General features: G+C 40.4%; 1 protein-coding gene and 1 pseudogene across 2 annotated transcripts in view; both read left to right on the plus strand.

Annotated features, from left to right (window-relative positions):
• Nucleotides 1–12: 12 nt before the first annotated feature.
• Nucleotides 13–26,546, plus strand: part of PRIMPOL (primase and DNA directed polymerase) — a 38,375-nt gene continuing 11,841 nt past the window's right edge. Inside the window, exons 1-9 of the mRNA XM_008057224.2 lie at nucleotides 13–90; nucleotides 888–965; nucleotides 4,864–5,102; nucleotides 6,533–6,630; nucleotides 10,061–10,190; nucleotides 12,651–12,798; nucleotides 17,850–18,122; nucleotides 22,620–22,782; nucleotides 25,505–25,593. Coding sequence (XP_008055415.1) covers nucleotides 4,923–5,102; nucleotides 6,533–6,630; nucleotides 10,061–10,190; nucleotides 12,651–12,798; nucleotides 17,850–18,122; nucleotides 22,620–22,782; nucleotides 25,505–25,593 — 1,081 coding nt within the window. The 5' untranslated portion in view covers nucleotides 13–90; nucleotides 888–965; nucleotides 4,864–4,922. The remainder of the gene's footprint in view (nucleotides 91–887; nucleotides 966–4,863; nucleotides 5,103–6,532; nucleotides 6,631–10,060; nucleotides 10,191–12,650; nucleotides 12,799–17,849; nucleotides 18,123–22,619; nucleotides 22,783–25,504; nucleotides 25,594–26,546) is intronic.
• On the plus strand, nucleotides 8,322–9,510 carry LOC103259568 (annotated as a pseudogene). The gene is made up of 2 exons (XR_002481923.1): nucleotides 8,322–8,401; nucleotides 8,670–9,510. The product of XR_002481923.1 is annotated as a sugar transporter SWEET1-like (transcript).

Genomic DNA, 26,546 nt, shown 5'->3' on the forward strand with positions numbered 1-26,546 from the left:
CCGCTCTGGCGAGTGCCTGCGAGCTTCCGCTTCCAGCGCGGCTCCTGGAGGTAAATGGCGGGAGGCGTGGAGACCGCCCCTGGCCCGAGGGCACCGAGGGGCATCAGGCCGGGAAGAAGGGAAGCAGGCCGGGACCCGCACTGTTCATCTCCACTTCCCCTCCTTTGGCCTGAGGCCTCGCCCTAGTTTACCCCCAGCTCCCGGCCTCTAAATCAAAATCCTTAACTTCCCTACCGGCTGGTCCCCGGTGTATTTCGGGTTATGAACTGATTTTAGACCTGGATGCAAACTGATGGGTTTTCGCAGAATATCCCAGCACACATGAGCACGAAATTCTGCATCAGATTCCAAGAGATTCATTACATTCTGAAATCAAATCACGATAGAACCAGTCTGTCCCTAACACTTGTGCCTATTCCGGTATAAGCCAGGGACAACATTCTATTTTACATAAATATACACAGTTACATATTCGGCCGCCATTTGTTGAGGACTTATTCTGTGCTCTTACATTTTCTTTTCTGTTTATTTTGAGTCTGAGTCTCACTCTGTGGCTGAGGCTGGAGTGCAGTGGAATGCTCCCGGCCACTGCAGCCTCGACCTGCTGGGCTCTGGCGATCCTTTTGCCTTAGTCTTCCAAGTATCTGGAACTACACGCGTGCACTACCACGCCCTGCTAAGTTTTGATTTATTGTAGAGACGGTCTCACCAAGTTGCCAGGGCTGGTCTCGAACCCCCGGATTCTGGCAGTCCACTCGTCTCGGCCTCCCAGAGTGCTGGGATTACAGACTTGAGCCACCGCACCCAGCCGAATGGTTTTCATGACAGCAACACAGTAGGCTGGAGGCAATATCTTCTGACTAAGCTCAGTTAATTTCTCTTTATAGAGGTGTCCTGGAGGTGACAGAACTGGATCTGGGCTTTGAAAGGGAAGAATTCCGGAAAGACAACGTGGGGCGTTCCAGGTGAGAGAAGCATGTGCAAGGAATGGTCCAAGAGCTGAGAGAGGTCATTATTCATTTGGTGATAACAGTATGAAATAAAATAGATAGATGATTTAGGGCCAGATTTTGGAGAGGAGTTCAGACTTCCTGAGCTAAACCATAGTGTGAGTTGAGCGATGCCATGAATCGTTACTATCTCTGTGAAAAGATATGACAGTTGTTTTAAGGATGCTTAATGTGGTAGAGTCATGCTGTTTGGATGGGAGAACCTATGGGTAGGATAGAAAGGAGGAACTGGAAAAGAACAATGTAGTGTCATATGTTTTCTTATCAAAAGCAATTTTTGGGAAATTTAAATATGAGTTACTTCTGTTCAAGCCTCGACAGGCATAGTGACTGAAAATTCCATCGCTTAGTATACTTAATTTCTTAAGGAGTCATTCATCCAGGAAGTAAACTTACATAACTATTTTTGTGAATGAATTTTGATCACATGCTTTACGGTAAATACTTTAGCAGTGGGAGAAATAGAATAAATGTATTCCAAGAGGCCAGAAAAGGGATTATATTACATTGTCAGATACCAGAACATTACCAGATGCTGGAACTAGAGTATTGCCAGAAAACACACAGTACTAATGAAACTAATCTCAAGGTAGAGGGAGAAGTTGGAGTAGGGGGGTAGAAATTGACTGGTGATTAGACAAAAATAAAGAAAGGAGCTAGGAGAACTGGGCTAGGGAGAACCATAGCTTCAGGTCCCCCCAGGGGCCGGTAAGTATGAAGCAGGCACCCTCTAGTTCAGCAGCTCCTGGGAACCAGGCCACCATGTGTCATAGCTGGACAGGTCCGGGCATAAACCCAGGGAAACTGGGGCTGCTTAGGTCTGAGTCCCCGCTCCGCTTCCATCTCCAGTCCTCTTTTATAGTTGTAAAGGTGATATCAAGCATGGTCAAATAAACATTCAGTGCAGTGTTAAAGAAGTCAATAATAGAGTTCTTTAATCTTACTCTTTTAAAATACAATAAATATTTTCCTTTGAAACTTGGAAACTATTACTAAAAATAGTTATGGTTCCTCAGTAAAAAGGAGTTTTGATATACCATTATACAAAAAGAAAGATCACGCTTTTCCCCCCACTAGGAATTAAAAGCATTTCTACTATGGTGACATATTCTCCCAAAGGGTAGAGATGAGAAATATGATCGTCCCACACCAGAATGCCAGATGCCTTCCTGTTGTCCATTTCCTTTGCTTTTGTCATTCAGCTCTCCTGCTGGAATTGCCAAACCCAGTTGTCTTGGGCTCCTCACCCCAGCTGTTAAACTTTTCAAGCTGGCAAAGATCGCAGAGGCATGATGTATGGGCTAAACTTCTCTTTTTTCCTCTGTTGGCGATCATGGTTTTTCCCCGTCCAATGAATCTTAAAACTAGTTTTTCATTGTGACTCCATGATGTTCATGTATGACACACTCCCATGGTCATACCAAGATTTTTACAAAATCAAAAAAAATTTTTTCTAGACAAGATTTCAGTATCACTAAGTGTGAACATCCACGTGGTCATTCCTAGACAGTTATTAGATAGATGCTGGCTGTGGTTCAGATATGATTGCATTCTGTGCTATTTTCTTCATTAAGTAATCAATGGACTTTGTTAAAAGTTAGTAAATTTCATAGTAAAAAGTTAGTTTCTCAATTAGGCTTATCTGAAATAGCAGATTTTTATATGTATCTGAAGCAGCTTATTGTAAACTGAATACTCAGATTCTATGTAGCAATAAAGAGTTGTATCACTTTGTATTGACAAGTTAAAGCAGTTTTTAAAAAAAATCACTCCATCTCCACAACCCAATGAAATGATATTCTTTTCCTATGCACATCTATTATTAAATTTATACTAATTCCTTTAGAAGTATATTTCCGTTTCTTGGTTTATAATTTATAAAATTTCATGTGGATTAGTTGTAACTCCGAGAGAGTAGTTTTCTCCTAGGTATGTTATGACTGGTGTCAAATTTAAAATCTATGGCTAATATACCATTTTTTCTAAAAAGGTCATGATATTCCTATCCTCTTTTAATCTTTTTTGTAGATTCTGTCTTTCCTTCCAGGGGATGTATCATTTGCCAATGAGTCTGGGTTGCTGCAAAATTTTCTGCTGAGTTTCAAGACAATATTTACCAGCCTCAATAAGCACAAAGCTATTACCAAAGGTAAATAGGAATTTGCCCTCAAATGCTTTAGTGCATGTTATCATTTCACTTTTTAAAAACCTTAACATATCTGTTTTCCACATGGGCAAATTATGGCATAGTTGATATTAATGAAGAGGGAAACTATTTTATTTACCTATTACCATGTAAAAGCCAGACCAAAACTTACTGACTTCAAAATATATATATATGTATATACATATATTTATTTATAGTATATATATATTTACAGTATATATATTTACAGTGTATATATATATATATTTATAGTTCTTTGGTTTGACTGGGCAGTTCTATAGGTCTCTCCTGGATTCACTTGGATTTACTTATGTGCTGAATTCAGTTGATGGCTGGGTGATTCAAAATGGCCTAACTCACACATCTGACAGTTGGTCCCGGCTGTTGGCTGGGATGCCTTGGTCCTTCTCCATGAGTCCTTTTATCCTCTATGGGGCTAGAGTTATGGCATGACAGTCTCAGAGCAGAACTCCAGGACAACCAAATCTGATGCAAAAGCACTTGTTAAATCTCTGCTCGCTTCACATTTGTCCTTGTGACTTTGGCCCAAAGTATATCGAGTGGCCAAGCCCAGAGTTAATATGGCAGTAAACTTAGGTGACATCTCTTGACAGGAAAAATGGCAAGGCATTTGTGACCGTTTTTAACCTGTCGTGGAAGTTTCCCCGCTTTTTTTCTAAAAACGTATTATGTTTCCTTTGTGAATAAACCATAATTCCCAAATTAGGAAAGCGTTGCCTGTCCCCCTCACCTTGACATGGCTAACGTGAAAGTATCATTTAGAAATAAAAATTAATCGTTACCACAGATATCCCAAACTAGCCAATATTGTAATTCCTATTCATACACTGCATTAGTCTCCCAACTAAAAGTTGTGTTGAGAGAGAAAAAGAGAAATGGAAAGAAACAGAGGGAAAGGGAATAAAGAGGTACACATTAGTATCTAGAACTGAACTCTACATTGAGAAATAACAGCACAAGAATAGTGGAGGAGATAGCAGTACTAATACAGCCAGATAGGTAGCACTTAATGCCACAAAATAGTTATTATAACGACCATAATGAGGCTAGGTGTTGTGGCTCCTGCCTGTAATCCCAGCACTTTTGGAGACTGAGATAGGAGAACTGCTTGAACCCAGGAGTTTGAGTCCAGTGTAGGCAACAGAGCAAGACCTCTTCTTTACAAAAAAAAAAAATCAGCTGGGCATGGTGGCATGGGCCTGTAGTCCTAGCTGCTTGGGAGACTGAGGCAGAAGGATTGCTGAGCCCAGGAGGTTGAGGCTGCGGTGAGCTATGAGCATGCCACTGCATAGTAAAAAAATAAAAACCATAATGATACATTTGCAATTTAGAGAACATTTGCATATGTCTTATCACATTTATCCTCAAGGTAAGTATATAAAGTATCCAAAATGATATTGAGTCTCATTTTGCAGTTGATTAAACTAAAATTCAGGGAGCTTCATTGACCTGTCCAAGGTCATAACATATTAGATGGAAGTCCCAGGATCTAAGGATTTTTGATAACCAGCCCTGCTCTTGTTCTATGATCAAAACTTCATGCAGAGAATAAAATATAAAGTACACGAGGAAAAAAGCATCAGGAAATGAGTTTTGAAATTTTATCAAGCAAAATATATTCTAACAAAGAAATTGATGACCTTTTTGGTTGTTTGTTTGTTTTAGTAGTAATTGACAGAAGTCTTACATGGGATGGGATTTTTTCTCCCCATACGTCTGAGCCAATGAACAGAAAATGGGAAGCAAAACTGCAGCAAATTGAAGAACGAGCATCTCATTATAAGAGGAAACCACTGTCCTTGGTGTATAGACCAAGGTTGTCCAAGCCAGAACAACCACCCTCCATTTGGAAATTATTTCATCGACAAACTCAAGCCTTTAATTTTGCTAGGAGCTGTAAAGAAGTAATTGCCTCTTCCACTTCCTCCTCCTCCTCCTCCTCCTCTTCCTCCTCTTCCTCCTCCTCCTCCTCCCCCTCCTCCTCCTCCTCCTCCTCCTCCTTCGAGCTACTATAACCTAAGATTTCTAAAAAAAAAATCTATTATTTGTCTTGATTTCAAGCTTGTATTCTACCAAGATAATTTAATGACAATCTTAATGTCACATGATTTAGGAAAAATATACCTATGAGTTATTAATAATTTAGCTTCTATTAGTAGCCAAAGATAATAACATCTAGTGACAATTAGTTTTAAAATTGTAATGACATCTAAATGAAGCTATGCTCAGTGGAAGGTGACCATATTTAGTGTCAACACATTAAACAAGTGGGAAAAGGAAGTGCTAGCTACATGCCAGCCTTGCAAAGAGCATGGTGCTCAAAAAATAAACATGGCTAAGTCAAGCAGCAGATGTGTATTGTACATTTTTTTAATTGGGCACTGTGGGGAATATAAAGAAATATGAAATAAAAGATAAGATTCATATATAAAATCTAACATAAATGTATTGCATGTCTGTCAGGAATGCTGTGTAAAAGCCCAAAGTGCTGGAAGTTTTAGGGGAAGGACCCCTCTTTCCCTAGTAGTGATACAGTCCCTCAAATCTCATCAGGATAGTTTAGGAAATATAGGAAATCCCTGTCTTACTCATTTTGAGTAGGTCAAATTCAGGCATCAGCAATTAAAATACTGACATTCATTTGAACTTTGAACTTTAACTGTAAAAAGGATGCAGGGGTATGCTTACTGGACTTGCCAATTACTAGTCTATAAAATTTATTTCAAAAAGATTTTTAATTGAGTCAAGCAACTGAGTCCTGTGATTTCTTACTCACAAAAATAAAAACAGGCTCACCAGTTACCTTTAGCTAAGTGGAAACAAAAGAACTTATACTTTTTTTTTTGTCAGTATAAACTCTTTATAGCTACAGTCATGAACAGTTGTATTTAATCCACTACCACAGTGATTAACCTTTAAAAAACTGGTTCACACATACATTTTTATACTAGAGAATTTATTAATTAACTTTAGCCCAAATCATTTATAATAATGTTTAAGTAGTCTTGAAAAATAAGTTCAAGTTCATAAATGAAGAAATAAAACTCATAGGAAGTCAAATTAGAGTAATGGAATTAAGAGGGATTTTTTTTTCTTTTTTGTCTCTGATTTGCATAGTATTGTTTTCACCTTGTATGTATTATGTGAATGAGAAAAATAAATATACATAGATTTTGAATGGCATAGATCTAGTGACTTTTTAGTAGTACAGATGTTCAAGTTCTAGTTTCTGGAAACCTGATTGATAAAATTCTTCACGAACATTTAATAGCTACAGTTGAATTTAGATTTGCATTTTGTGAATTTTTCTGAAATTTTTAAAAATTTTATATAGGACGTTCATGTATTTGCTTTGGAATACAAAGTGGGAGATGGACAACGCGTTTACCTTGTAACAACCTATGCTGAGCTTTGGTTTTACTATAAATCCAGGTAAGTAGTGTGCCACCGAACAACAAATTAAGCGAAACCTGTATTTCCTTTGTCTAGTTATTCTGGTGAAGTTAATTCTGGCTGAATTGGCTTTCACAGTTCTTGACACATGAATAATTACCTGTTGACTGTTAGAATTGAATTCTAGAGATCCCTTGTCATAGAACACTTGATTATTCACAAGATGCTGTGAGAAAATCAAACACATGCACACACATACGTGTGTACCCAAAGGGAATTTTGAAGGCTCTGTTTGGTAAACAAGTATTATACTATTAAACACAAATACTTACATTATTAATTAATAATACATATATGCGTTATCTTTATTATTTATTGCTTTAAGTTATTTATTTCTTTTATGTTTTTATTTTTTTGATTTATTGTAGAGACGATGTCTTGCCATGTTGCCCAGGCTGGTCTTGAACCCCTGGGCCCAGACAGTCCTCTTGCCTCTGCCTCCCAAAGTGCTAGGATTATAGGTGTGAGCCACCACACCTGGCACTTTAAGTTATTTATTACTAACTTTGTTTTTTTTTGTTGTTTATTGTTTTAGTTAGAGTCTCACTCCATCGCCCAGGCTGGAGTGCAGTGGCATGTGCATGGCCACCCCAGCGTCAACCTGCTGGGCTCCGGTGATCTTTCTGCCTCAGCCTTCCAAGTAACCAGAACTACAGGAACTATTTTTAAAATTTTATTTTATTGTAGAGATGAGGTCTCGCCAAGTTGCCCAGGCTGTTCTTGAACCCTTGGGCTCAGACTGTTCCCTCACTGCTGGGATTGCAGGCTTGAACCACCGCATCTGGCCATTAACTTTGTTTTAATTGAGTAACCTATTTAAGTATTTCTCAGACCCAAGTCACAGAAAAGGGAGTAAATTGTGATGGATGCCCTATATTGACTTTAAATACTTTTATAATAATGTTTAAGAAGGTTCAAATGTAAGATAGAATTTATTAATGTTTATATACAGGCAACACCAGTTAGAGTGTTAATTAAAATCATTAGGGTAATGTGACAGAGATGTTCTGCTGAAACTCAGTCTCATCGTACAGTGTAAATATGGTACTGAGTGCTACAGGGTGTGTGTGTGTGTGTGTGTGTGTGTGTGTGTGTGTCTTGAGTTCATGTCCTGTACTTCCTGTGCTACATGATGATACAATTCTCATGCCATTTTTCCTTCTTCAAATTACTACACATCCTTTATTTGTATAGAATGCATCTGAATGTCACTTAGCCCAAATGATCATTTACATATTAAGCCAGCATCTGTTTTTTCTTTTTGAGTTGGAGTCTCACTCTATTGCCCAAGCTGGGTGCAGTGGCATGCTCATGGCCACCGCAGCCTCGACCTGCTGGACTCAGGCAATCCTTCCACCTCAGCTTTACAAGTAGCTGGAACTACAGGCACACGCTACCCCGCCTGGCTAATTTTTTGATTTATTGTAGAGGTGAAGGCTCACCAAGTTGCCCAGGCTGGTCTCGAACCTGTGAGCTCAGGCAGTCCTCTCACCTTGTCCTCCCAAAGTGCCGGGATTATAGGCATGAGCCACTATACCTGACCAGCATCTATTCTTATTAACCCATGTCAAAGTCATTTCTCTTCATGCCAGCAAGAATGTTACTACCGGCAGGTCTGGGCCCTGGCGGACTGGTACCCAATACGGGCACAGGATCCGACTCCGGGTGTGATGGAGGTGGGCGGTGTGCTCAACTCGCTCCTTTTCAAAGTATGCGTGGTCTTCACCCTCGGCATGTTCTCCCCCGGCCCGTGACAGCCTGACCGGGCTAGTCTGGGGCAGGACCAGGAAGTCAGGAGAGGCAGGAGGGAGCAGAGACATGGCCACAGCCCCAGGCTGCATCAGGAATCTGGGGTCAAAGCAGAATTGGGTCAAGGGGTACAAGGGTGAGGTTGGTCCCTTGACCTGAGGGAGAAGGCAGGAGATCTGGGGGGTTGTCTGGGAGGCCTGACAGGCATTGGGAATCCCCCCCAGCAGCCTGGTCCTCCCTTCTTCCCACTCCTCAGCCTTCCCTTTGAGACCCTATTACTACTCGGACCTCAGGTACCTTTGGACGACCTGGAGCATGGACAATGTCCAGTTGCTGCCCTTTCTCACCACCGAAGTCAGCAACCTGAGCTGGCCGAGTTATGGGGCCTCGAAGGGAGACGGGATCCTCTTTGTGGTCAATGTGGTGGTTGCTGCACTTCACGCCCTGTATATCTTGGTGTACTTGCACTCAGAAGCATGTTGTGCTCCTACAGACTGCAGTGCCGTTAGGGGTCCTTCTCTAGGGTCATGGCTACTTTTGGCTCCTGTGCCCGATCCTGAGGCCCGCCTTCAGCAGCTGGGTCTCTTCTGCAGTGTCTTCACCATCAGCACGTACCTCTCACCACTGGCTGACTTGGCCAAGGTCGTTCAGACAAAACCCAACCAGTGTCTCTCCTTCTCACTCACCATGGCCACACCCTTCTGCCTCCTGGACCCTCTGTGGCTTATGACTGAGAGATCCCTACATCATGTTCTTGTGATTTCAGGTGCCCAACTCTCCAGCCATCGTCACAAGTTTATCTGCCTCTGGCTTTTCTGGAAGTGGCCCCAGGAGCAAGACAGGAATTGTCAGCTCCTGCAAACCAGAAGCAGCTCACCTGACCACTAGGCACCTTAATGCCAACTTGATGCCAAAGAGAACTCCTTGTTTCAGCTGGTCCCACTGGCCAGCTCCCCAGGCGCAGTGGGTTGTGGGAACAAGAGATGACTTGGGAGAACAGAGGGACCAAAGAAAGAGCTTTACTTAGATGATTGGGTGGAACCTAGGAGATGAAATCACTTTTAGTTTTTAGAGATTTTTAAAATTTTGGGTGTTGGGGTGATATCTTTAGAATATACCTTAAAATAAAGAATTTCACCCCTGAAAGAAAAGAAAAGAATATAGCTACAAACATGAACATTGGAAGCTTATGGAAGTCAGATGATTCCTGATTTTTTTAACCAATTTAAAAAATATTTTCCTAATGAAAATACAAAATTTAAAAAAGAAAATACAAAATTTAAAATTAAAATTTAAAAATTCTCATAGAGAATTCATAGAATCCCAAGAATATGTAATCCTGGGATCCCAATTTGAGAGAAAAACATTCTTTTCTCAAACAAAATTTGTTTCATGGTGATATGAAATTCATCTGGAATAAATAATACTGTAAGGTAGTTTGTATCTTCCAGTTTAATGTTACAGGATATAATCATTACATTTTGTTTGATGGACACTCTTGATACTATGGACCATAAAGCTATGTAAACATGTTCACTTTATCATGTCATTATTTCATACTTATATGCAGTTAGGTTAACACAGTACTTGAGATATAAGATCAACTTCCATGATTTAAAAGGTGTAAACTAATCAAATAACCTTGAATTATTCCATTTAGAAAAAATCTCTTGCACTGCTATGAAGTTATTCCTGAAAATGCTGTGTGCAAACTTTATTTTGATTTGGAATTTAACAAACCTGCCAACCCAGGAGCTGATGGGAAAGAGATGGTTGCATTACTCATTGAGGTAAATGACAGCCTTGTTTTTCTCCTTAAATCTATCCATTCCCCTCTTCATTCACTTATTCATTCATTCAGTGAATTCAGCTTATATAAATGTAGGTTCCGTGTTTCTCCTTCTTTTTCTTGCTACTCTTCACTGTGGCTTTCATTTTTTATTTTATTTTTCACTTTTTTTGAGACAGGGTCTCTCTCTTTCGCCCAGGTTGGGTGAAGTGGTGCCATCGTAGCTCACTGCAGCCTCAGCTCCGGGGCTCAAGGCATCCTCCCACTTCAGCCTCCTGAGTCGTTGGGACTACAGGCGTGTGCCAGCATTTTTTAGGATCACATATGAGTAATCTGTGGAAAGGAAGGAAAGTTTGATGTATGTTCATAGAGTCTGTCTTATTAATGGATTTGGTTTTTTAAAAAGTTTTGAAAAAATGGCAGTTTGGAAAATTTCTATGCTGTTTTAAAATTATGAATTACTTCTCTGATTTTATTACAAGTAGCCAACTCTGGTAAAAGCCAGGCAAAGTAACTTTTATTGTAAAAATTAAGTACTGAGATGAGCCTCAAGGAAACGTTGACTAAAAATAGTATCAGAATTTTTGAGCTGGCAGGAATTTTGGGAATCGTTTTTCTTATCCCTTCATAAATGAGGAAATTAAGACCTAGAAGAGACTAATTCCTACACAAGGCCTTACAGCTAGGTTATTGGTAAAATCTTCTCTACAATGCAATTGTCATTATTTTTAATTAAGAGAAAAGATGCTGTTCTACTATTTACTTATTTAGCTTCTGAGTCGGATTTTCACTCTGTCACCCTGGCTGGAGTGCAATGGCATGCTCACAACCACCACATCCTCGACTTGCTGGGCTCAGGACATCCTTCTGTCCTATCCTTTCAAGTAGCTGGAACTGTAGGCATATGCCAGCCATGCTTGGCTAATTTTTTTATTTACTGTAGAGACGAAGTCTTGCCAAATTGCCCAGGCTTGTCTTGAGCTCCTGGGCTCAGGCAGTCCTCTCGCCTCGGCCTCCTAAAGTGTTGGAAGCCACCATACCCAGCCTACTATTTATTTTTGATGCTGCTGTGTCAACCAGGAAGTTACCATAAAAGGAATAATATGGACTTGTGCAGAAACATTTTAAGATTTTGTTACTTGAAGTTGCATTAAAATTGTATTAACTATTATTTGGCCTCAGACATTTATTGCTTATTTATTTTTCCTTTAGATGTTAGCTGCATAATAATGTTGTAGATGACCCATTTTATAACTTTTAAAATATATTCAAATGATAATGTTTTTGATGAGAGATATCTGCTAATGTCCTCTGCTGAACCTTCGCATGCTTATTTTAAATTTATTTTAAAATGTATGTAAATGCTTTATAAAAATATAGAGAGAATGTTAGCTTTATCCTGGCTTTGAAGCAGAAGAAATACACATAACATGCCTCTCCTCCCTGAAAAAAAATAAATGACTTGTCTTGAGGCTGCTTAGCCATTTGCTAGTCACTGTGCTGACTCCTGAGTCTCATTTTCTCGTGGACTCTTTACGACTCCGAAAGGCAGGTGCCATCACTGTTCCTGTTTAGCTGCTGAGAGGAATGCAGGGTTTAGATTTGACCAAAGTCACAGAGCTGGCAAGTGGCAAAGCCAAAACTCAAACTTGGATCTATCCGACTCCAGATCGTGAGCTCCTAGCCATATGCTTGCTGCCTTTCTACAGTGCATGACTGCTTCATTATCAGGTCATGCAGCTTCAGAGGCTGAGTTCTTGGGGCTAGATTGGGCTCACTGTGAATGAGAAGCTTACTCATAATTAAAACTATAGAAAATTGAATTACCGCCAGGCACAGTGGCTCATGACTGAAACTCTAACACTTTGGGAGGCTGAGGTGGTTGGATCGCTTGAGCCCAGGAGTTCGAGACCAATCTGAGCAACATAGCAAGACCTCGTCTCTACAAAAAGTAAAAAATTTAACCAGATGTGGTAGTGCTTGCTTGTAGTTTCAGCTACTCAGGAAGCTGAGGTGGGAATCACCTGATCCCAGGATGTTGTGGCTGCTGTGATTGTCGTGACCATACCACTGCACTCCAGTCCTCCAATCTGGGCAACAGAGTGAGATGCCAACTCAAAAAAAAAGGAACTATTGACTTTTTAACTCATAGATGATATTTAAAGAGATGTTTAAAAGAAATATTTTTATTGTAATTGTAGGGGTTAATATATAAATTGCTTGATTTCTAAGAAGTCTTTAATCCTGAGAGTCTATTAATTTATGAACATAGCCATATATTAATTTATGCATATACTTCAATTTGTAAGTATATTGGTAAGATTGTTATATTGTAAATTTTCTGATAATGAATCAAATTTTACATTAGATAGATTGACCTGTACCAAGACATTTGAATTTTGCTCACAGAAAATCTTAAAACAAGAAATGTAAATTATTTATATCTTACTTGTATTTTTAGCATGTGTGTAAAGTGCTTCAAGAATTACATAGTGTGAATTGTTCAGCTGAAGATGTTCTGAACTTGGATTCTAGCACTGATGAAAAATTTAGCCGCCATTTAATATTTCAGCTCCATGATGTGGCATTTAAAGATAATATTCATGCTGGTAAGTACACTGCTTTTTCAAAACTATGGGCAGGGTGTGGTAGCTTACACCTGTAATCCCAGCATTTTGGGAGTCTGAGGCAGGAGGATTGCTTGAACCAAAGAGTTTAAGACCAATCTGGGCAATATAATGAGACTTTACCTTTACAAAAAAAAAAAAAAAAATAGGCAGGGCATGGTGGCTCAAGCCTGTAATCCCAGCACTTTGGGAGGCCAAAGTGAGAGGATTGCCTGAGTCCATGGGTTTGAGACCAGCCTGGGCAACTTGGTGAAACCTCACCTCTACAATAAATCAAAACATTAGCCAGGCATGGTGGCATGTGTCTATAGTTCCAGCACTGCACTCCGGCCTGGGCGACAGAGTGAGACTCCAACTAAATGAAATAAAAAATAAATAAATAAAATAAAATAAAGTGAAATAAAAAAATAAAGTAATACTGGGCCTAGTGGCACATGTCTATAGTCCCAGCTACTCAGGAGGCTGAGGCTAGAGGATCACTTGAGTCCAGGAATTTGGGGTCTCGGTTTGATTGTGCCACTGCACTCCAGCCTGGGTGACAGAGTAAGACCCTGACTCAAACACAAACAAAAAAACTGGAGTTGTATTAAAAACTTACATTTTCTTATTTCTCTTAAAATTTTGTAAGTACTTATCACGTATGGTCATTTACCTATCCTAGAAAATGCAATATGATTTTTAACATTTTCAAGATTTACACTTAGCTCTAGACCAATCTTTCTGTTCCAGGCACATGAACCTACTCAGGACACCTTTGTCATTAGCACCTTTTATCATAGATACTGGGATGGCCATGTGTGTCCTGGTACTTGTCTCTGTTTCAAGGTAATTCATTTCAGTTTTCTGGATAATTCATGAGAGGCCTTGCCATGTTTGTGATACCTTGTATCTGAATTTCTGACATTTGTTTCAGCCTTGCTTTGGGGCTTGGGTCCCAGATTATATCAAGGAAGGCTTGTTTATTGTTCTAGGCAGGATATCAGGGGTAGGAGGAAGTCTAGTTTTACAAGCCTGAGAGCGTAACCAGAATACTTGTCCCAGGGATGGGCACTTGGAGATATAGGCCCAGGTATGAAACAAAGGTGAAACAAGCAGGCAGAATGGGAATACCAAAAACCAAGGTCTGAACAGAAGCCCAAATCCTGAGTGTTTTTCAAAGCAGGTGATTGACTGAAGTCCAGGTAACAGATAATCTGTTCCAGAGATACAAGAGTTTCATGGCCACCTAGGGCAAAAGGCACGAACAGTCATTAAAGGACTGGCATAAAAGTTAGAGATCTATTTGGTGGATTGGGGTAATATGGGTCACATAGTGTGCTTTGTCTAGAAGGTTCCTCATCATCTCCCTGCTTTCTGTTAGTTAAGCAGGACAATCCTCTGTCTCTTTCTCTCATCCCTTAGATATTTGTTTGTTTGTTTGTTTGGGGCTGGGATCTCACTCTCTTGTTCAGGTGGAGTACTGTAGCACAATCACAGTTAGCTGTAGCCTCAAACTTCCGGGCTCAAGCTTCAGTCTCCTAAGTAGCTGGGATTATAGGCACATGCCACCACACTCGGCTAATGTTTTTGCGGGGTAGTGTGGCTTGTGTAGAGACGCTGTCTCACTATGTTGTCTAGGCTGGCCTTGAACTCTTGGCTTCAAGCACTCTTCCTGCCTGGTCTCCCCAGGTGCTGGGATTATAGGCGTGAGACACCACGCCCAGTTCATCTCTTAGATATTTGCAATGTCGGATATGTTGTTGACCCTCTTCTCATACTCTCCTTATCCTTGATGATCATGTCCTGTCATGGCGTTGATGACTCTCAAATCTGTGTCTTCAGCCCAGGTTTTCTCCTCAGCGTCAGACCCATGCAGCCAACTAACTGTCTGCTCAGTGTCCCCAATACAGCTGCTTCCAGCTCAGCGTGTCCTACGCTGAGCTGCTCATCTTTTCCTCTGAGCCTGCTTCTTCTCCTGTGGTGTGTGTATCAGTGAGCGGTGTCACCAGTGGCCCAAGTAGAAATGTGGGTGTCTCTTTGACCTCTGTGTGTTTCTCAGCCCACTGAATTTATTCAGCTCCCTAGAGTGAGCTGATGACACCACTCGCATGCCTCGAACCCTGCAATGATTACTCGTTGCCTTCAGGAAAAAGCGCAGCTGTCTCAGCTCACAAAATGGGCTCCCCCTCCTCCCTAACCAGCCTGCCCTTCTCCTCGGCCGCTATGGGCCACACATTCCCTAGTCCTTAGGCCTTTGTACTCTTGGGTGATGCTGTCTAAATAGACGTACCTCCAGATACACCCGGGCTGTTAGGACTCGGTGCAGATGTCACGTCATCTGAGCTGTGTCTGTCACACCCCAAGCCCCAGGATTTAGGTTGGTGCCTCTCTGAGTTGCAGAAGATGTCCAGGGCTTATTGTGTCAGAGCACTTACCACTTCCTGAGGCCATTTCCTGTTTTCTTGGTCATCTTCTCTATTCCACTTAATGTTTTCTTGGGGCAGGGACCATTTCTTATTACTGTTGTATTTCCAGAGCTTAGCACATCATCATCATAATAACATTGCTATCGATAATCTTAACAATATCATTAATGGGAGAACAACCTCAGAAATAATCGACTGAGTCGGCACTTCGTAGCCATGTGCAGGTGGACGCCTGCCGGGTGGAGGGTGCCCTGGCAGGGTGTGGAGGCGGAGTCCAGGGGCTACTCCTTTGCTTCCTATTTGCTCACCATACTGCTCTGTGACCCTCAGCCACAGGCTGACAACTGAGAGCCTGTTGGTGGGGAGAAGGCGGGAATGCATTTGGCAGGTAACCAGCAGCCTTTGCTCCAGGTGGCGTCTGAAAACACATGTTCTCTGAATACGGTTTCATCATGTACACGAAGCAAAGACAGGCTTTATTGGTCAGAGAGAACAGCATAAGCATAAGTATGGAGTTACCGATATGTGGCTAATTTGGGGATGGGAATAACTTAGTCCGAGAGTGAATTTAAAGCCAGTCTACACAGGCCTTGGAAATGGGGTGTCATCCGAGATGCTCTCCTCTCAAATTTTATGAACTGCCAGTGTCACAGATGCAGAGATTATGAAGCAGCCCAAAATTTCTCCCTTAATGTGTCTCTTGATGACATTTCTAGTTGAGGGAATTAAATGTAAGAGATCACAGAATTTGGTCTGCTTGGAAATACTCTTCATCCAGTCTTCACGGCACCTGAAACGCCTGTGGCTGACTAGTTCTTTTGCATTATTCCGTCCAGTAAGATAGTGTCTATCTTAATGAGGGGTGGGTGATAAGAGAAGGAAATAGAAAGCAGAGTGGTTGATACTGGCTGGCGGTCGTCATGTGCTGGCCATGGGATCCCCCGCCAAGGCCCAAAGGTCCACTTGCCTTCTCCGTGCCACTGTCACCCCATTTCTGCAACCATGGGCCGATTTCCCTTATTGTCAAGGTCAAGGAGGTGCAATTTTAGGAGTCCAGGAAAATCAACTTATCAATTTATGCTTATATTGCTTTGTTGTCCTTTGATATGTCATGATTGATTTTTAGTCAGTGTTGACCTTCTCTCCCTCATTCCAAAATTATCATGTTTGCACAGGCATGTCATTACAAAGATCAGATGCTTTTGCTTTCATTTTGACATTTGGCACTTTATATAAGAAACAGGATTTATTTCTTTGAGTAGGAAAGTAACTAAGTCTAATTTGAAAACATAATTTTTAACTTAGAGGAATTTAGAGCATGTGTACCTTATGATTTAAGAGTTCCAGGCTACAAGGGTTCCTGCTTAATGAACATTTGTATACCTAACCCTGACTTGTACCCCACATATTTAAAATTAAAAATTAAAAAAAATGATAAACATTAAAAAAAAAGAGTTCCAGACTTTCTGGTAAATAAGTGAGGAATAAACCCAGACAGTAACAGAGCTAGGGATTAAAATTAAGTTTTTCTTATAGTATCGCATTTCTCCAATATTATTTTATATGAAGCAACTTAATAGCCAAATTATTACTTGACTTCATGGTAGAAATAATATATATGAGTTTAAAGAAGTTCCAGGTTGTCTTATGTACTATTCATGGGACAGATAAGAGCACTGTTACTCGGAGCTCTTTTTTTTTTTTTGAGTTGGAGTCTCACTCCTTCGCCCAGGCTAGAGTGCAGTGGCATGCATGCTCACGGCCACCCCAGTGTTGACCTTCTGGGCTCCTGCAATCCTTCTGCCTCAGCCTTCCGAGTAACTGGAACTACAGACACGTGCTACCACTGTCGGCTATTTTTTATTTTATTGTAGAGACGAGGTCTCACCAAGTTGCCCAGGCTGGTCTCGAACCTTCGGGCTCAGGCAATCTGCTCGCCTCGGCTTAAGATGAATGCTGAAGTACAGTGAGTGCATTGACCTGTTTAGTGCTGGACATCAGCCAAGGCCATAGTCTAGCCCATAGTGAGTCTGAGCGGGGACAGGAGCAGCCGCAGCCCTGGTGCTGACAACTATCTTCGGAAGGCAAGTTGTGGCAAGGAAGGGGAGAAAGCACACTCCTGAGATACATGCCGACATCCTAACTCAGGACCGGCACGGCAGAGATTCCCTCAGTGCCTCTGTCCGTGAACCCAGCAGCAGTTTCCTCCTATAAGCTTGTCATTCTTTAATCATTGATCGTGAAGGTAACTTCTCTCAATTTGTAGTAATGCACGTGGCGTTTTTTGGGCGACAGCGTGTGGATACGCTCTCCTCAGTGTGTGAGGCTGAGTCCTGCTCTAGCAACATCAGCATACCTTCCCAGATGAACTTTCCCTTCTAAAATGGTTTGTTTATAGCTGACACCAAGCTCTCATGTCAATAGGAATTCAAAAAGTAAAAGGTTGCACAGGAGGGAGGAAGTGGCGGGAGAGGCATGTTATAATGTATAGCAATTGGTTTTCGAAACCAGAAATCCAAAAAAGAACGCTTACTGTGTAAAATTGCCGTGTATAGGTTTGTGTCTGGATCCTAAGTTATGATTTGTGGAAAAGAAGCATCAAGTCTTCATAATACCTTTTTCCCTTAGGCCATTTTGTAAGAAAGATCTTGCAGCCTGCTCTTCAATTAATTGCCAGTGAAAGTGATGATGGTATTTCAGAGACAACAGGCCAGGGATTTCCTCATGTTTCTGAAGGAATTTCCTTTAACAAAATGTCCACGGATAAGGATACAGAAGGGAGCTGCACTTTGGACTCAGAGACTCTGGAGAGGCTGGGGTCAGCCGAGCCCAGTGGTCCCAGCCTTTCATTTTCAGTTGTGAAGACTGACACGGGAGAAAAGCAGCTTTTTGTAGACCTGGGTGAGTAGAATTGACAGCTGTCTCCGTTGGACGGTCCTGATGCCTCTGAGAGAGATAAGTCAGTGCCCGGTCGGCCTGACGCTTGGGATTCCCCCTCCTGTCATGGCCCTACAGTGTCAGGCATGTCACTGGCTCGATGTGACCAGGGAGCTCAGGTGCTGGATGGGAGTATGCTAGGTTTCTGCCCCAAGATCTTGGAGAGTTCCAGGCTGTAGCTGGCTTCTACTCCAGATGTCCAGAGGATTTCCGGTTCAGGGAATTTTGGCAGGGGACAGCCGGACCAGCTCCCTCCAACCCAGCTGAAAGGGTAAAGCAGATTTCACAAATTTCACAATCAGACGCAATGTCAAAGCCGTCCTCATGCAGCACAGGAAGGTGTTTCGTCGCTGGAGAGCCTTGCGGTGGACGGAGGGGCCTGTTTCATCTGCTCTCTTGTTAGCCTCAAGCTGGTGACTTCTCAACCCAGCTTTGGCTCTGCTTGGTCCTTGTCTCTGAGCCCAGGGATGCAGGGTGCACCGGATTGGCAGGCCTTCAGCCTGGCTCAGCCTGCAGGCCCGTTGAGACCCCTCACGCGACAGCTCCAGTGTGGTGAGCTACGCTTCATTTTTATACTGAGGGTGGAGCTTGTGATGTCGAAAGTGTCAGAGCCACATTTTTGCCGTTGATTTCGAGCACCTCAGAGATGGTTAGTATCTAAAGTCAGAGGGAAAGTACGTTTACATTACACAATATGGTTGGGCACAGGGGCTCACACCTGTCATCCCAACATCTTGGGAGGCCGAGGCGAGAGGACTGCTTGACCCCAGGAGTTTGAAACAAGCCTGGGCGACATAACGAGACCTTGTCTGTACAAAAATTAAACAAGAAAAATAGCTGGGTGTGGAGGCTGAGGTAGAAGGATTGCCTGAGCCCAGGAGTTGGGGACTGTGGTGAGCTGTGATTGTTCCACTGCCCATCAGGCTAGGTGACAGAGTGAGACGTGGACTCAAAAAAAAAAAAAAGAAAAAGAAAAAAGTTATAAGCTGCCCAGGCCCACAGTGGAACCCAGATGAAGGGATATTCCTGCTGTGTTATAGTCTTTCTAGTGCCAGAATTTGGAACTATGATCAGATAAGTGCAATGTAGAAGTCATATGAGTTATGGGTAGAGGAGCATTCTTTGAAGGGACAGGTTTTGTTCCTTAGCAGCACACTGTCTCCGAGTGGACTGGCCTGCAATAATCTAGGGTATGCGTCATGACAGGTTGCCACAGGGAGAGTGGCATTAGCCAGCAGATACACTCTGCCTCTCTCTCAGCTCATGACACTCCATCCTTGAGAGTTAGGCTACTGGACTCCCTGTTAGGCTTGAAAGAAATATTTCAACAGCATACCTAGATATGTTTATGCACCAAAAGAGGGTGGGGAAATCATTCCTTAAACTATCCTTTGAAAACTTCAGAGATTTAATAGTACGTGCCCACATTTTTATAAAATAAGCTTTTTAAAAAATGGAAGTATAACATTGATATAGAAAAATACATAATTCACGAGCGCCTAGATCAATGCATTTTTTCTTTTTTTTGAGTTGGAGTCTCACTTTTTGTCACCCAGGCTGGAGTGCGGTGGCATACTCACAGCCACTGCAACCTCGACCTACTGGGCTTAGGCGATCCTTCCCCCCTCAGGCTTCCAAGTAGCTTGAACTATAGAGGCATGCCACCATGCCCAGCTAGTTTTTGTGATTTATTGTAGAGACAAAGTCTCACAAGTTGCCCAGGCTGGTCTCGAACCCCCAGGCTCAGGCAATCCTCTCGCCTCGGCCTCCCAAAGTGCTGGGACTGCAGCCACTGTGCCTGGCTGGTCAATGCATTATTACAGAACAAACACCCCTTGTCACTACACCACCCAAGACAAGAAAAAATTGCCAGGTCCCATAACCTCCCCCGCACCCCTTCCAGTCAGAACCCCTGCCTCCTCCCCAGGGGTAATCACTATTCTGTCCTCTAACACTAGGGATTAGTTTTGCCTATTTTTGACATTTTTATAATTGGACCCTTGAATGACATGGGGGTTGGGGTGCTGACACCCTCCCTACTACGCTGCGGTTGAAAATCCGAGTATATAACTTTTGACTCCCAAAACTTAACTAAGAGCCATCTATACTGGGAACCTTCCTGATAACATGAACAGTCGATTAATACGTATTTTGTATGTTTTATGTACTATGTACTGTATTCTTAAAGTAAGCTAGAGAAAAGAAAACATTATTAAGAGAATTATAAGAAAGAGAAAATACTTGGTAGTACCACCCTGAATTTATTTACTTATTAAGATTGGAAAATATAGTTTATTTAGAAAGTAAATTAGAGAGAGAGAGAGAGAAAGAGGAGATTCACCTCCCCAAGGAAGGGGAGAGGCCAAAGCTTAAGAAAACATGACCTGGCCATAGCTCAAAGAGCACATGGCCACACCATAGCTCAGCAAAGCAATGGCCACCCTTATTGTTTCTGCAAGTTGACGTCATCTGATTCTAAAACGAACCGTCCATCTGGAGGGCGGACGCCCTCAGCTGCAGCTCTCGACCTACCTACATGTCAAGCAGTTTGGCTCTTTCTTGTGACATCAGGATTGTCCTCTGCATCTTGAAGCACTTCCAGCCTCGCTAGTGGCACTTCGTGTGAGTCCCATGACGTTATTCAAGGTCTCCGGTATTGCACTAAATACGATGAGAACTATGTGAGAAAGGGAGGTCGCTCCCGACTGTGTCATGCAGTTTAGGGGAGACAACTGATCAGCCTCACACAGTGCATTGTAAGGGGACACTTGAGCACTTGAGCTCACCACCATAGCCAGGGGTGGCTGTGAAATTATTTCAGAACAGCATTACTGCAGTGAATTATGCAGTTTTGACTTAGTACTGCATCTTTGCATTTGTGTACATCTCTCAACTGTGAGTGGCACCCTGGATTGTCTGTGTTTGGGTGTGCATTTTGATAAATTTTAATTTTTATAATAGATTTGTGTATATTTTATGGTAGTCAGTGACAAAATAGACTAGTAACTATATATATTTTATGTATTCCTAACATACATTTTAATTAATTTTTCTGATATTTTTAAGTTGAATGATTCATCTGTGAGTTTTTTTCAAATTGTTCCAACCCTCCACAAAATTTCCAGTGTATTTATGGGAAAAAATCCATGTTGAAGTGAACCCCTACAGTTCAAACCCATGTTGTTCAAGGGTCAGCTGTCATTTGTATTTGCGATTGTCTTTTCACTCTTTAAATGGTGTCTTTAATGGATATGTTATTAACTTTAAGTAGTGGTAGTCATCTGGTTTATCAGTGCTTTTCTCTGTGGTTAGTGTCTCTTGTAGCTTATTAAAGAAGCTCTCCTTTTCTCAAAGTCATGAATGTATTTTCCTGCTTATCTTTTAGAAACATATTGCTTTGCCTTTTACGTTTAGATTTTTAATCCACTTGGAAGGGATTTGCTTATTGGGTGAGGAGGAGTCAATATTCATTTCTTCTTATGCGGATATCCAGTCATCCCAGCATCATTTGTTGAAAGACTGTCCTTTTCCTACTGTTTGGCAGTGCCACCTTTGCCATAAATTAAGTGTCCAGTATTATTTACATGGTTATGTCACCTGTTTTTTTAATGTAACTTTATGTCATGCATATTTTCCAAGTTAATAATTTGTCAACAATTAATTGTAGATGAACTGTTGTGTGTATATATACAGTATATGTCTGTTCATGGACTTTTTCCTATTCCATTGTTTTATTGATCTATTCCTGTGCTTGTACCACACTAATTATTATAGTTTTGTTGTAAGTCTTCTTATCCAGTCAAATAAGTCCTCCAACTTTATTCTTTGAAATTTCTTGGCTATTTTTGAACTTTTGCACTTCCATGTAAATTTTAGAATAAATTTGCCAATTTACGCAAACACATACAAACCCCGCTAGAATTTTTATTTGGTTTGCATTGAATCTATAATCAACTTGGAGAGAAGTGACATTTTTATAACACTAAGACTTCTGTTCTGTGCATGTGGTTTATCTCTCCATTTACATAGCTTTCTCCAATTTCTCTCAATAATGTTATTTAATTTTCTGAATAGAAAGCTTATACATCTTTTGTTAGATTTATTCTAGATATTTGAATGTTTTTTATGCTTCCCTTTTCTCTAGGATTTGTACCACAAATCCTCACTGTCTTGGAAACTTTCCAGGAAGCCCCAACTTTTTATTTCCAGTTCCTTTTTCTAGTGTTCTTACTTGATTTTAATCAGAGAATTTCTCCAAAATAATCTAGTTTGCTCTTCCTGGATGTGGCATTTTTCCATGGTAACTCCAATTTATTTTAATTTATATATTGCTTTAATTTTGTTTACAGCTATATATAGAAAATAATTGTTTCTTCTAGTAATGCTTTACAAAAATAACATTTTTGGTGACTGAAAATCCAGAAAACATGCATTCATATGTTGTATTAATTTTTGATGTAGGAGTTTATACAAGAAATAGAAATTTTCGGCTATATAAATCATCAAAAATAGGAAAGCACGTGACTTTGGAGATTGCTGAAGATAACAAATTTTTTCCTACACAGTCAAAAAATATTTCTGAAGAATATCAGTATTTTCTCTCTTCTTTGGTCAGCAATGTCAGGTATGTAGTACAAATGTCAAACCATTGTGTATTCATGAATATTTATTAAGCAGTGAGTAGCATTGTATACTACTAAAATGTGAATCATGTAAATTCATTCTACCTTAAGAAAAAGAAAGTCAGTTATTTAAAATTCTAAGTTAACTGTTTTTTTCTCCACTAACTGAAAAATAACAGTAAAACATTTTATAAATACTTAGTTTTCTTTTTATTCTTTTACAATTATATTGCATACATTTTTCAGTTTTTCTAAAATAATTATCCCTTCTATAAAAAATAAAACAATACTATTAATCTTGCACTTGGAAATGTAATTACTGTTAATGTCTCATTTCCATACATCATATACACACATATGTAATTTACATAGCTCCTTTATTTAAAAATATTCTTGTGATTATTATTTACATGTTTTTTTCTATTCAGTGTTATATTATGAATGTATGTTAAGTTAATAATTTGCCAACTGTTAATTGTAAATTAGCCTAATTTTCTACTTTAATGACATACTCTAATTTATTGTCAGTTTTATTTGTGGAATTTAGTTTAGATTCTCATATTTTGATCATTTAAACAAATATGAGTGTCATCTTCCAACAGAAATACAGTAAATCCTTACTTAGCATCTTTGACAGGTTATTGGAAACTATAACTTTTTTTTTTTTTTTGAGTCGGAGTCTCACTCCGTCGCCCAGACTGGAGTGCAGCGGCCGCTCCCGGCCACCGCAGCCTCGAACCTGCCGGGCTCCGGCGATCCTTCCGCCTCAGCCTTCCAAGCAGCCGGAATTACAGGCATGCGCTACCACGCCCGACTGGAAACTATAACTTTTACATAAAACAATGTTTAACACGAAGCCAGTTTTTCTTATTAATGTTATAATGAAACGACATTGAACAAACAGCATTGCCTGAGGACCTGCCGTGTGTGTTGCTCTGTCAACGACATTATGTGAGGACTCACTGTACTGGCCTTCATCTGCTTTTTTTCTGGACTGACAGTTTTGTCAACCCAGGACACGTGGTGAAGGGCCAGGCAAAGTTGCCATCGACTTACTATGATTCTTTTCCCTTTGCCTTTCCTAAATATAATTTTAAGGAAAAATTCTGTAGAAATTAATTTTAATAATACACCCTTACAGAACATTGCGGTCATAGGACAGTTGTGTCAGAATAGCTAACCACTGCTACCCAGGAAGGCAGGAAGAGGGATGGTTTTTGTTTACATCTCTCCATACTCTTGAGTTCCTCTAATGACTAACATTTCTCAGAAGTAAGGTCTTAGTGTCTTTACTTTTAAAATGGAAATCATAATACCTATCGGATGGCGTTATTGAAAGGCCTAAATAAGTTAAACTGTACACAGGAAACATTTCCAGCAGTGTTCAGCACATGGTATCTGCTCAGTAAACGTTAGTTGGTCGCAGTAGTAGGGTCAGATTCTCCAAATGGTAGAAAGGTGGTGTCAGAACTGTCTGACTCTGGTTGGCACCAGAACATGGTCAGATTCTTTCTCCCATTAGCCTGTAGCACAGCCTGGAGTGCAGGTCATGGCCCATTACCAAGTCCGATTTCTTTGCAACTTAACTACTAATCTTACTGCAGCTCTTTTACCGAATAGGGTTACCTTAATTGTCTTTTGTGTATCCGGTACATACCAGGTATTTTACTCCTGCAATAAAGGCTGAATTCTTTACGGTTTTAATGTATCTTTTCTTTCAGTTAATTTTCATCTGTTTTTCCCTTTGCTTTCATCCCTCTTTCCTTCTTCATTTTTTTTTTTACTATGAGTCACACTTTAAAAATTATTGTAACAGGAAGTTCAAAGTCTCTGTGTGTTGGTAAACAGAATTATACAATCATCCTCAGGATGCTCAGATCTATGGATGCTCAAGTCCCCGATGTAAAATGATGTAGTATTTTCGTGTAACCCGCATACAACCTCCCGTGTACTTTAAATCATTTCTAGATTACTTATAATACCGAATACAATGTAAGGGCTAGGTAAAGAGTTGTTAGACTATTTTTTTTATTTGTATGAGTTTTTGTTTTTTAAACATATTTTCGACCTGCATGTGGTTGGATCTGCAGATACAGGGGCTTGGGGGGCCAAGGCTGACTGTCCTTCTGCCACTGACTTCAGCAGCCTTGGAGCCCTCAGAGTCACTCTGTAATTGAGGAAGGTATTTCAAATGACCACCAAACTCCTTTTTTTTGGAGACAGTGTCTCACTCTGTCACTCAAGCTGAAGTGCAGTGGCATGATCATGGCTCACCACAGCCTCCACCTAGTGGGCTCAGGCAATCCTTTCATCTCAGCTTCCCGAAGAGCTGGCAGTACAGGCGCAAACCACCATGCCTGGCTAATTTATTTTACTTTATTTTTATTAGAGATGAGGTCTCGCTATGTTGCTTAGGTTGCTCTTGAATTCCTGGGCTCAGGTGATCCTCCCGCCTTGCCCTCCCAAAGTGCTAGGATTACAGGCATGAGCCACTGTGCCTGGCCTTTTATAAAATGTTATGTCCTTTAATTGACAATTCACACTTTTTAATATGGGTAAGATTGGTACTTTTGTGGGCAAATATGGCAGAAATGCCCTACAATAATTATCTGTTGAACAAGGGATTTTTATATGGAACTATTTGGAGTTCAGTTTCCTTTCTGTAGCGATGCTTCTTTAATTCTACTATAATGTGACTTTGTTTCTTTTACTTATCTTCTTCAGATTCTCCGATACTTTGAGAATTCTTACATGTGAAACATCTCAGAATAAGCAAAAAGGAGTTGAATATTTGAACAGTATGAGCACTTCAGGTAATTTGAAGAAAAAAACCTCCCACCAAAATCTAAGGCTACAAAATCTAGAAATCTGAAATCTTAACTGTTCATATCCACTGATCTTTTAAAACTACTTCTAAGTTTCTATCCAAAATGGGAAAAGTATAAAAGAGATGCTTATTAAAGCATTATTCACTAATGTTCATTTTGTGATGTTTCAAAAAAGACCAAAATAATGTAGATCATTTGTATAAAATAAATGTATATTAAAACACAAATGAAATGTTCTCTTTCACCCTTAACTAGGTAACCAATACAGTTGTTTCCTATTTAACCTAACAGAGCTCTTCTCATACGTCCAGTATGGGAAGTTCGTTTCATCCTTTTAATGGTTGCATCGTTTTTCTTGGAAAGGCTCTATCATAATTTGCCCATTTTTGTTCTGAAAAACGTGGTTTTTTTCCCTAAGATTTCTTCCATAAGCCCTCTAGTAAACATTTTTATAGACGTAGTTTGGTATATTGTAATTTATAATAGTGAAAAACTGAAAGCGATCTAAATGCACAACAAAATTGGATTGGTTACATACTATGAAATACTCTGTAGCCATTACATTTAAAATTATAAAGCCTATATAATGTGGAAAACACCCATTTATGATGATGAGAGGAAAAGTAGGCTCTAAAATTATATGTATAGTATGATCACAAGTTTATTAAAATCTGGATGACATTTTCTTTCTTTTTTTTTAAAGTCTTTAAACAAAGTTTATTAGAGAGAGACAGGATAAAAGAAAAGAGGACATGCCAGAGCTGGCACTGGCAAAAGAACCGCCAACATTTTCTTATATGTTCGTTTTCTTCTGGTTGTTTTATATGTATTTATAGACGTTGGGGTTATTTTTCTCGTTTCTAGATTAATATATTTTTCCAATATTCCAATTATATATGTTGCTTTTGCGAGTGAAATAATAGACTGTTTTTTAAGAG

This window comes from Carlito syrichta, unplaced genomic scaffold (genome assembly GCF_000164805.1).
Source record: "Carlito syrichta isolate Samal-C Ts95f unplaced genomic scaffold, Tarsius_syrichta-2.0.1 Scaffold302892, whole genome shotgun sequence".
Taxonomy (NCBI): Eukaryota; Metazoa; Chordata; class Mammalia; order Primates; family Tarsiidae; genus Carlito; species Carlito syrichta.